This window comes from Gopherus flavomarginatus, chromosome 3, assembly GCF_025201925.1.
Source record: "Gopherus flavomarginatus isolate rGopFla2 chromosome 3, rGopFla2.mat.asm, whole genome shotgun sequence".
Taxonomy (NCBI): Eukaryota; Metazoa; Chordata; order Testudines; family Testudinidae; genus Gopherus; species Gopherus flavomarginatus.
Genome location: NC_066619.1, coordinates 71,676,116 through 71,688,593, shown reverse-complemented (window position 1 = coordinate 71,688,593; position 12,478 = coordinate 71,676,116). Strand labels below are relative to the sequence as shown.

The 12,478-nt window shown below is 40.9% G+C and overlaps 1 protein-coding gene across 5 annotated transcripts in view; it reads left to right on the top strand.

The window, feature by feature from the left end:
- Positions 1-12,478, top strand: part of EPB41L4A (erythrocyte membrane protein band 4.1 like 4A) — a 207,696-nt gene that overhangs the window by 193,706 nt on the left and 1,512 nt on the right. For all 5 annotated transcript variants that reach the window (XM_050945784.1, XM_050945783.1, XM_050945781.1 and 2 more), the window contains 4 exons: positions 5,447-5,494; positions 6,266-6,334; positions 8,314-8,424; positions 9,190-9,271. In XM_050945784.1, coding sequence (XP_050801741.1) covers positions 5,447-5,494; positions 6,266-6,334; positions 8,314-8,424; positions 9,190-9,271 — 310 coding nt within the window. The remainder of the gene's footprint in view (positions 1-5,446; positions 5,495-6,265; positions 6,335-8,313; positions 8,425-9,189; positions 9,272-12,478) is intronic.

The following is a 12,478-nucleotide window of genomic DNA, read 5'->3' as shown; positions in this document are numbered from 1 at the left end:
TGGTTTAACTTGGGCTCATCACCCTTAATTTCTTTGATAAACAATAACATTCAGTGTTAGTTTTTTGCTACATTTTTTTTCTTGGAAAAATATTTGACAAGTATTTGACCCTTGTTTCTTTTTATGGCAACAGCAGATGTAAAAAGCTCCAAATTCTAGTTCTGCCAGGCTTATTTTCAAGAGATCAAGTAAAACATCTGTGTAGCCAAAGGGAATTTTTTAAGTGAGAAGAATGGCCATTTAAATTCCTTGGCTATTTAAATCCACTAAATGCTGCCTATTTGCAAATCATGAATTCAAAATGAATTGTTAATAAGAGTACAGATGTGGGCATAAAATTAATGTAGACCTTATTAGCATCTAGGGCTGTTTGAACTTGTAAAAAACAAAAAATAAAATTTAAATAAAATTTAAAAAAAAAGTGGAGACATATTTAATGGAAATTCCCATTAGATTCCTTGAGCATTAGAGAATCTGATTATCTTAGGAATGGTCCAGAAGGTACTATCTGTTCAGAACTCAGTTCAGATTTATAACAGGACAGTCTGAATACACATTAGCATAACACAGTAGCTGAACTGTTCTCTGAACTGTGGATTATAAAATGAGGGGCGTGGGGTAGGGGGAGAGAGAGACTGCTGTTTGGTATTAATGATCAAGGATGCCTTTGATTTAATGGGAAAGCCCGTTGTCCCTTGATGTTGAATGATGATATGCATTAAGCATGAAAGCTCAGAACTATGCAGTGGGATTGTTTACAGGTTCAGGATGTGTGGCTTTTGGAGAATGATGAAGTCAAAGTAGCTTCTTATCTTGCCTGGTCTTAAGACTTTACACCAGAAGTCAGGATTTCCCAGTGCAAATCAGGTTGCTGGCAATGATAGGTGATAGTAGGACATCCAGGGCCAAGTAGTGAATAAAAAAGTAAAAATATGGTCTAGTTCAGTGGTTTGGTGATTGCACAATACATTGTCTGGTGGGAGCACTGGGTTCAGGAGGGATGTGGGTGTTCTCCTACCTCAGGCTAGCTAGGATTTATGAGCATTATAAAAGCAATGTACTGGCCTCCCTTGAGGAGCTGGGGTGCATCTTGCTTTGAGCTTTCACATTCCCTAGTGGCTGATTATTCAGACTCAGAAGGCCCCAGGGTGAGTGCAGAGTTCACAGCTGCTGCTTTGTGAGTCTGGGATTGAATGAAAGGAGAAAATCAGTTCAGAATTAAGGAGTGAAATATGCCATTAAAATCCCCACTCCTATACCTAGCTGCTACCTCAGGGAGGTGAAAGCACCATGGCATGAAAGGAAGAAGAGGAGGAAAAAGAGGTGAGGGCAGATGAGAGAGAGGAGGAGAAGTGAAATAGAAAGAAGAAGAAATAGATTGACATACACAGAAAAACCCACCATCAGGTTTCCTGACAAAACCTAAAAATATTGTAAAAAGATTTACTTTGAATGCCATTAGAAAACCATAAATGCAAAGGGTAATTTCCACCTTTCTGATCTCTCTGGTATTTGTCGTGCCAGTCACTATAGTATCTTTCAACACCTGTAAAATCTCAAAAGTTAACAGTTCTTATCTCTAGATCATCTATAAAACATTTAATATTAAGTCAAAACAAATGTTACTAAATGTTATTCCCATAGGCTGAGACCTAGAAATAACTCAAAAATGTGAAAGGTGAAACAAAAACATCTTTAATTTTTCCATGAAAGAAAAGGCAATCTGCACTGCAGGGGAGCTTTAAACTATCTTGATTAGGCTTTGGCACTAATAAGGCATCTAATACCAATTCAGCAGAGGCTTCTTTACATTTAACAAAATGCAAAACTCTGCCATATCCACCTCTCCCCATTCTTCTTTCATATCTCTGTATCCTTTCATTTCAAAACATTTCTGGCCATCCGCTAGTATACATTGAGAGAGTTTCAAAAAAACCTAATTATGCTCCTACTGAAGTCAATGAAACCCAATGATTTCTGAGAGAGCAGAGTTAGGCCAGGGCTGAGTGCTTTTAAAAATTGAACCATTAATGTCTAGAAATGTGAGAAAACAGGTTGTATAAAAATGGGACCTTTGGGAAAGAAAAGCACTATGTAAATGTAACATAATTAATTATTCTTACCATTATTCAGAGAGATTTAAGGCCAAAAGGGATCCCCTGCATAGTACAGGACATATCAATTCACTCAGTAATTCCAGCATCCAGTTTATAACTTGTGGTTCAACTACAGTAATAGTTATTACTTATTTATTTACTATTATACACATTCGAAAAGACATATCCAGTTAAATGGTCGAGATAAACAAAGTACAACTGGTGTTAATGCTGGCTCTTCCTTTCTGATAAAACACCACCCAAAAGTGGGGTCCACTTTCATCTTCATTGTTCTTTTTTCCTCTAATGAGGTTAAAGTTTATGAAAGGTGCCAACCTATTTCAATTGCGAGAAGAGGTGGACCAAAGTCCAGTATGAACGAAAGACTTGGCCTTCAAATGAGGGTAGGGCCACAGAGCCCAGAAGCCAAGTAAATGCATGGGACAAAAAATGAAAAAAACAGGAACATGGGTGAGGATCAGGTGTTTAAAACAAAGGAACCGGAGGTGGATGCTGAGCAGACAGCACACTCGGACAGTCCTCACCACTCCGCAAAGAAGTCCAGGGAGTTGGTGGATGCTGCACACAAGAACTCTGCCCAGCTACGTGAGACAATTAGGTAATGGAAGTAGGCGTCACAGTTGCTGGTCACCCCCTGGTCCAGCTTCCTTCTCCTTGCCTGATGGATAGCCATTTTGGCCAGTGCCAGTAGGAGGTTGACAAAGAATGAATGGTGCCAGAATGTCAGCCCTAGAGATGAAGTCCTCTGTCTATAGAGCAGGTACAACACAAGGAGGAGTAATGGAAGCTCCTGTACACTAACCTGTCGGGATGCCTGGTCCCTGATGTGGAGAGGGTACACCCCAAGAGGTGAGATGGTGGTTCATTCTCCATGCCCATTCAGTCCTAGGCTCCTCACTTAGAACCTGCTCCGGCTCCCACTGAAGTCAGCTATTGATCTGAGATTGCCTATAAGGGTGCCAGTTGTGATGGTGGTTTATTGTTCGCTCTTATTAGATTGAAACTACCAATTCATTTTAACAAAGGTAATTGTTCACTTCTACCTTGAAGTATCAGAGGGGTAGCCTTGTTAGTCTGGATCTGTAAAAAGCAACAAAGAGTCGTGTGGCACCTTATAGACTAACAGATGTATTGGAGCATAAGATTGACATCTGACGAAGTGGGTATTCACCCACAAAAGCTCATGCTCCAATACATCTGTTAGTCTATAAGGTGCCATAAGACTCTTTGTTGCTTCTACCTTGAAGGCACTGCCCCATGTAGGAGTACCTCCCCACAGGGTGCTCCGAGAGGCATTGTGCCTTCCAGAGCTGTGCTGAGTGTAGGAACTGTAATACCTTTTAAGGATGCAATATATGATTGGCCAGTGCAGGAGAGTGGGGCCAGGTCATAGCCTCTTACCCTTTGGAGAGGCTAGTGCCACTGTGCACACTAGCACTGTGCAATCTTTGTGCTCAGGGAGAGCAAAATCAACAATTGTGACAGGCTCTCTTCTCCATTGCAGGGCTGAGCACACTTTGGTCCTTTGAATGGATTTGAACTGACATCATAGTAAAAATGCTTTGTAGCTTATTTACCAAGTCTCTTGAGCTATTCTGTATCCCAGGTCCTTCTTACTTAACTTGACCATTCAAATAGATGAGCCTTTGCCAATATGACTTTTTCAATATTATATTTATATTATCCCATTTTTCTATGGCTGAACTCAGAGGCATAGATTTTAAAGCTTTAATTTTTACCAATGTTAGCTACAATCACAATGAAGAGTTATGTGAAATGTTACTAAAACTACAACCTTCATCCACACCCTCTGCTGTGTAAAGCGCATGTTTTATCCACTAGGCTGCAAAGTCCTTGGTGACTATGAATGGGAATTTTCAAATGTTACATTAGCTGTAAGAGTGCTTCCCTACTATCCCTTGATCCCTTGAATGAAATACAAACTTAGTGGACATTATAAGGGAAAAAAATTAGAAAAATGTAGTGCCAGGGCTACAGAGTAACCAGGCAATGTTTTCTGTAATTGACAGAAAGATGTCAGACGTACTTTACTATGTGCTTCACTTCAGTTGAAAAGTAAAGGACATTTTCCTACCTTTTGGCTATATATTTTGCCATGAGCAGTGCACTGACTAAAATCTTTTCATTGTATGTGACATTAGTGATTAATCATGTACAAAATCACACTGGGTTAAATTCATCGTGCAGCACATAAAGCAGAGGAAACAATCTTTGTGCAGTGAACTCAGTAGTAATTCTGCTCCCAAACTGCAGAGAGGGCCTGGGGCTCTAGTGCATCTCCTCCCTGGCTGTTTGTTCCAGTTTATAGGATGATATAGTGACCAAAACTGCACAAGGGGTCTCATCGTTGGATCCACATAAACTACTAGGACTGGATATGTTATATCCCCCTGCATGATCATGTTATCTTCTCCTTCCTGCCTCTAAACTGTCCTTAAGTGGCAAGAGGGCTTGTGTAGACCCTCTGCAAATGGGTGAATTTAACTCCAAAATATAAGATATGTCTACACTGCATCTTCCAGCCCATGTAGACAGACTCATGCTAACGGGGCTCATGCTGACTGTCTAACCATAACTGTGTGGACATTGTGGCACCGGTGTAGGCTCAGGCTAGCCACTCAAGCTCCATCCCAGCCCTGCCCCTTCAGTCCAAGTTCAAGTGGCTAGCCTGAGTCGCTGTTGACGGTGGCGCAACATCCATATGGGCGGTCCTGTAACGCATTATTTGTTGATTTTCAAGACCCACCTACTCCCTTGTAATACTCTGTTACACGGAATCAAACATGCAAAATTTAGAACCCACCCACCACCTAATGCGTTGTGTAATTTATGGACAGCCCTTTACAGCGTAGAGCACTCGTGTGAGCCTTACTTGCACGTCTGACTACTAAGACTGGGAGGCTTGTTCCCAGTTGCAGTGTAGACACCCTGAGAGGCCTCAGTCCTCAGCTGTGCCAAGTTCATGTGGGATAGGGTGAGGCAGAGGTGGCTCTAGCTTGCTTCAGCTTGTAATGAAGAACTCTTTTGCTTGGAACGGTTTATACATACTTTTGCTGAAGGCAAGAGGAAAAGAAATTGTGATTCAACTCAGAGTCTTTCATTCAAGAAATGACTTTTCAGTTTCAGTGAATTTTAATTCTTTCCCGCAGATAACAAACTTTAACATTCAAGTCAGTGTCAGATTACACTTGGCATGCTTTCTGTCCTTGATGTGTGCCATTAAAGGTCATCACTGTGCTGCAACATATCAGGTAATATGACATTTTCATAGATCTGACTCTCTTTTGTGTGTGTTTTGGTGTTTATAGGAGAAGCCCAGATATACAAGCAAAGGAAGAGTTATGGAAACATATTCAGTAAGTATTGTTACTTTGAAATGTTTTGTTCCTTTATATAAATTATAAAACCAATGTGTGGGTAAAATATTTTGCTAGAATGAAATTAGCCTTTAGGAATGTTCAGCATTTGGATGTAATACACAGTAAGACAGGACATGGCTGGAACTAGTGACACTTGGAGGTACAGTATAGGGTGCCTCTATTTAGGAAGGACAGCCACTGGGCCAGATGCACTACTGCTCTGCACCTTATTTAGTCAGTTATGTCATGCAGTGTGGATGTAAAACACTACCATTCTGATTTGGTAATGGCTATATCCACTCTGCTCAGGGCAGAGAAGAATCAAGCCCACTGCCTTTTAGAAAACTTTATATTAATTTTTTTCTTTCTGTCCATCTATGATGTCTGTCTATTGTCTAGTACATTTAAGGTGTGTTCCTATCTAGACTCCAAAAAGTTCTTATTTTTACTATTTATTTTTCAGTACAGCACCAGTTAGGATCAGGGCCCCTCTTCTACTCGTTGTGGGCATATATGAAGATACGGTGCCTGTGCCACAGATCATAGAATCTGAAAAGACTAGAACAGATAGAGGGTGGGGAAATAGGGTACAACACACAGGGGAAGTGATCAAGATTTTAGGCACACTTCTAAATAGCCTTCCTATGTTGACATCTAGATAGCTTTAATGCTGAACATAGCTGGTTCCAGAAAATCTTTGTGATGGAATAAATTGTTATGGATTTGGTAGCTTCTGGAATTTCATCTTCCTTGTATAATCTTTTCCAGGAAGGAACTTGTGGATCCATCTGGGCTGTCGGAGGAGCAGCTGAAAGAGATTCCATACACCAAAATAGAGTGAGTTTATTCATTATGAAATATGGATTTTTTTCTGTATGTGTGCTTAATAGCCTAATATCCCTTTCAGCCAAGGCTGTCACTGTGGAATAGCTTCTCTGAGACTAGAATGGCCTCCCAATAACCTCTGATCTTTTGAACTCTTTAGAAAATGTTGATCCAGAATGGAGTAGGTCAGATAGGGAAGGTAGAGACACTTGAATAATTTTTAAACCAGGTACTTTCTCTTTACCTAAATGCTAACAAATTCAACATCCTCTCTTACTCTACCATCTGTCAGCATTTGTTCTTCACATTACACTCACAAAGACCTTGGGAAAATTTATTTTCAAAACTTTTCATTTTTTTTTTAAATTTACCTTTCTATTCAGGTTCTTTAAAGTCACTGCTTGACCTATGTGACCCCTTTTCCCCTGCTTATCATGGGCAGCTGCCAATGCATAGCAGGTCCCTTTAGAGCAGACATCCATTTCACTCTGACAACTGGCCATCTGGGAGGCTGTGTAGTGGTGTGGGCAACTGCTTCTGACAGGAGTGAAATCCCAGTTTGCTTTACAATGTGCTTCTGCTGCAAAAAACACGGTGATGGTAAAATTCCACAGAATGGATTTTTTTTTTGTTTCCATTTTTTTATTCAACAATGTCATTCTCCAACATACACACATGACAGTATCATTTAGAATGAACTGTGCAACTTTAAATGTAAAGTTTGAAGTACAAACACATAATGGAAGGGCCAGTCCAGAGGGCCACCTCACGCTGTGGCTAGGATCTCAAGAACAGGAAGATTCAGGGAAATAAAATAGCATTGTCTGAAACTGGTAAACATGACCTATAAAGGGCTCCTATATCATACTTCAGTGCTAGGTTACCAGAATAGACTGTGTTTTATGTCACCTAGAAATTAAATAAAAGAGAGGGTGGGCATGGAGAAATGCCTCAGCACTTGGAGCAGAAAGGTTAATAATTTAGGATGACCACCTGGTCTGTGTTAAGGGCTGTTTCCTAGTTTGCAGCTCAATTGTGCCTTGTTGGCACATGCCAATACTAGGAAGTGATGCAGAGCTTCCCTGATCACTCGCACCCACACCTGCTGGGAACAATTCTGCCTGTAAGAGGACCGTTCTGCAATTCCCTCCCTCTTCTTCTCCTGGCCCCCCATCTCCCCAAAACATTTTCAAGATAGACTTGGAGACTTAAAAAGCAATATTTTCCCAATTGCATTTTAAGGGAATGCAATCTAGTTAGACAGGCTGGGTGAAGTAATACCTTTTATTGGACCAACTGTTGGTGGAAGAGACGAGCTTTTGAGAGACAGAGCTCTTCTTCAGGTCAGCTCTATGTGGCTCAAAAGCTTGTTTTTTCCACCAGCAGGAATTGGTCCAATAAAGATATTACCTCACCTACCTGGTCTCTCTCCTATCCAGGGATCAAGAACACGGCAAACAACAATTTGGTTTGTTATACTTGTTCCTTTGTGTTACTCCAATAGACAGATTCTTACCTATTTTATAGTAGTGACTTTATTAGCTGAGCTCCATCACACTCCAGTCCCAGGCTGAAGTTTTGTGGTCACCTAAATGGACTTTGTTTCTATCTTTATGTCACAGTGAATGAACAGGCCTGCACAGAGAAATTGTGTTAGTTTCTGAGGTCAGAAAAAATCATGAGAAAATATATTTACCCTTTTGGTGCTGGCAGATCTGGTGTTCCTGTGACATTCTGCACTAATGTGGGTAGCTGTCACCAAAAAGACACAGCACTGAGCCAAATCCTATCCCCTGTGCAAGGCCTCAGTAATGCTCCTGCTCCATCAGGGATCTCGGAAAGGGCCAGTCCTTTGAATTCAGTAAGCACAGGAAACCGTATGTTATTCTTAATAGGAAAAGGGAGGATTTTACAATTCAAAATTAAATTTCCTTTTCCGGCGCAAAGTCTCAGATGTTAATTTGCTACTATGAATTTTGTTTCTCATTTAGGACTCAAGGTGACCCAATCCGCATTAGACATTCACATTCCCCCCGAAGCTACCGGCAGTACCGGCGGTCCCAGTGTTCTGATGGCGAGAGATCTGTTCTGTCTGAAGTGAAGTATGTGGAATGTGATGGTTTTAATATGACGCAGATGTTCCCCTGAGCTCACAGATAAATTAGCAGTAGCATATATGTGACTGTTGTGTTGACATAGTGCTCAGGCATTCCTGTAAGAGCTAAGGAGTTCAGTGAAGCAGAAAACATTTATAGCCTCTGGACCTTGGATGCTTGCTTTGCTTGATGGTGACTTGTTCAGAAGGAAGGGCAATCTGCTGCAGAAACCAAAATGAATACACCGAGCTCCTCAGCAGCAGTTGTGAAGATGCGTGAGGGAGAAGAAAAGAGTTCCCCTGTGCAAGGCCTCAGTAATGCTCCTACTTCATCAGGGGTCTCCGAAAGCACATCTGTATAGCCACAGATCTACTAGCTGTACACCTCCCCACACCACCCTGTCAATGCAGAGAGCCACTACAGAGCACAGCCCAGAAGCGTGCAAAGGAAGTCTGCTTGTGTGGCCTTTCTCTGGTGAGGACCTGCATGTAGCGCAGCACCATGCCAGTTCCCCTGGTGATGAGACTTTCTATGGCCCTTTAGCCGACCACAGAATTTGCCCTTAATGTTTAAAAAATACAGGAGAAAAAGCAACGTTTTCTCCTTTTGATCCGTAATTGTTTGTCTTAAAATGAAAGTGTTAAGGACCAGCTTTGTTATTACCCTATGGGGGAAAATGCAAGTGGGTTGTTACACTGCAAGCTTGTTCAGTGAATTCTTTTTTCGTTCTCAATAGTCATCAAACTAGTATAATCTCAATTTTTTCCCCAGTGCAAAAACAGACCTTGTGCCTCCATTGCCTGTGACTCGTTCCTCAGATGCTCAGGGTCCCAGCATTCCAGCTTCACAACAGGTTGGTAATTATGCAGCTTCTTTACCAAATGTCTGGCTGGTGGGTCTTGCTGCATGCTCAGGGTCTAACTGATTGCCATATTTGGGGTTGGGAAGGAATTTTTCCCCAGGGCAGATTGGCAGAGACCCTGGGGTTTGTTTGTTTTTTGCCTTCCTCTGCAGCACAGGGAATAGATCACTTGCAGGTTTAAACTAGTGTAAATGGTGAATTCTTTGTAACTTGAAGTCTTTAAACCATGATTTGAGGACTTCAGTAACTCAGCCAGAGGTTATTGGTCTATTACAGGAGTGGGTGGGTAAGATTCTGTGGCTGCATTGTGCAGGAGGTCAGACTAGATGATCATGACAGTCTCTTCTGACCTTAAAGTCTATGAGCTTAGAGTGTTCCCCAGTGGAATTATCTATGAGTAATATTTAATGTGGAGAATACATCTAACATTTGATCTTTTGCTTTCAACTTGCAGTAGAGCAAACAGACTTGGCAGGAAACTTTACATTATGTAGAAGTAACTGCTTAAAGATAAACTTCATTTTTATAATGTAGATACATTGAATTTCATAATTACCATACTGCATTTACCTGCTTTCTGTTATTTGGAAGACATTTCCTCTTTTTGGAGCCTGTTCCCCCCTCAATACAAAGTAGATCAACTAGGGCAATTCCTATAAATAAGCAAATGTGCCCAGGCACCCAATGCGATAATCAACTTTTGAACTAACATTTTCTCTCCACTCCACAGTGCCTTGCTGCTGTCCCAGGTTTGTAACTCTTATTTTCTAACTGCTGAGAAGAGAGCTATCCTCTTTCAGCTGACAGGCATTTGAGAGGTCTAGTGGACTCAGAAGGGAAAAACCTAGGTGGTAGTAGTTATAAAGACAGGTTGTCATAAAATGAGACTGGACAGATATCAGCTGTGATATAGTGGCAGTAAACTTTAAGCACAAGAAGCAGGTGATGTCCCAAAAAAATCTAGAATTTTATTATAAAAACATAATATTAAAAGAAAACCAAAGGTCATATTTAATTCATGCACACAGGGGAAAATATCACGCAGGATTCTGCTTAGATTCCTAGTCCTTTGAAAGTTGGAACTACTTCCCCTGGGATTTCCACTGAACTCACTAGTGGGGGTTCACCTTTGTAGGCTACAAAAAAGATGTGTTTCTTACATTGAGGTAGGTAACTCAATGTAAAATCCTCATGGAGAGAAGGCACTGTGGTTTTTACCTCTCTGTAGCTAGTCAAGATCAACCTTATATTCCACCCATCTGAAGTTGACTTTGATTACCTAAGCTACAGCGAGGTAAAAACTACAGTGCCTTCTCTCCACTAGGATTTTAAATGGACATCATAGCTCAAAAGGAACCTTTCCCAGCATGCTCTTCTGATAGCTAGCCCTTTAAATCTGGCAGAGATTAACAGGTGCAGTCCTTAAGTGGCCATTTTGACTCTGCTACACCACTCTCCCTTCTAGCCAGTAAGTATTCTTAGGTTCTATTGTTTTCCCTCTCTATTACACCTGAGAAGGTGGCACATCCTCACCTCAATAGTTGCCCTCTTCCCAGAATGAAGAATTGCAGCACCTTTTATTAGCCACTCAGCTCTTCTTGTGAGCCACAACCCTCTATATGGAGACAGTAGTTGCTTTCAGAGGAAGGTCTATATGTGGTCGTTGTGATGTAAACATCTTAAATACACTCTAAAAGGTTAAAATTATTTTAACTTCCTGAATGTCCAGAACAAACTCTTACCACAGGAAGAACTTGTGAGGTTTTCTTTCTTTCTGTTTTCCCTCATGTGAAAGTTAATTGGCAGACTTGGGGCAGTGATGATTGTTGTCCTCTCCCAAGCTGCACACAAAAGTACTAAAGCTTCCCTGCCAATGTGCCCCAACCCAGTTGGGTGATGACGGCACCCTCAGGACCCCAAAGATGACAGTTTATATGGTAACAGGGGAGACTGAGGCACAGTCTGTCCTACCAGATCAGTGTTGTTTTTCTTCTTGATTTCAATTTCAAAACGCTGGTACTTCTAAAAGTCATTTCACTAAGTGTCTCGCTGCAAAGTACAGTTTGCTTTGATGGTGTTGGTTGTATCAGTATTTCTCTAAACAGTGTGATCACTATGAGAGGAAGTGTGGCCTAATGGTTAAAATGCCAGAGTAAAACCAGTTGTGGTTTCTTTTCTCTGCCAAAGACTTGTTATGTGACATGGAGCATAACTTTTAGCCTGTTTCCCCATCTAAAATGGGGCTAATTACCTTCTTTACTGGATGTATTGAGGTTTATTTCATGATTTTTTTTTGTAAAGCATTCTGAGATCTTGCTGAAGAAGTGGAAGGTTCTTTATGTGTCATGTTAATCCAGTTTCCTTTCAGAGTGGCAGCTGATGTCCAAAAAAGCATCTAGATTTTTATTTAGGAAAATCTAATGTTAAAGGAATACCAAAGTACATCGTTAATTAATGTGGACAAGGGAAAAATATCAGGTGGGTGTCTACCTACATCTGGGTCCTTAGAAAAGTAGGAGCCACTTCCTCTGTGATTGCCACTAACAGTCACTGTCTGTACCAACGTCAGTTTGTTGGGAGTTTTTTTCAGCAATGCTACAAGATTCCTAGGAATCAAAGGAGAGCTCTGCTACTCTGATAGCATATATTGGAAAATGGGGTGCACTCATGCAGGTGTAGTTGGCTTGATTATTTAGTGGATTACTAAGCCTTTTGCTTCCCTGGCAAACCATTTCTTACTGGACTTTGTTTCAGTTCTGTGTGTCTTATGGTGCTTTTGTTGCTGATGGTAGAACTGAAGAAGGTGTTTCTGGACCAGCATGTTCGGTGAACAGTAACAGTGTTATTTACTTTTAACTTTTTAGAACTTAATTTATTTTTCTTGCTAAAAATGTCTGTCTTCACCATCAAATGGATGGAGTCAGTTATGGAAATGAAATTACTAGGAAGCTAAGGCAGAGCACGTTGAAATGCAATACTCAGACTTTCCCGCAGGATTCTGAGTCATGCTAAATGAGAAGAGCAGCTCTTCACACTCATTAATGTCTCTCTTCTGTATGGCAATTCATACGATCACAGAGGCTCACACTACATTCACTCCAATATTATAGTATGGAATACAGATATTACAAGTGAGATTAATGCATGCAGCAGTTTACAAGCATTCACAGATACAAACACTCAAAGCCAAACAGATTC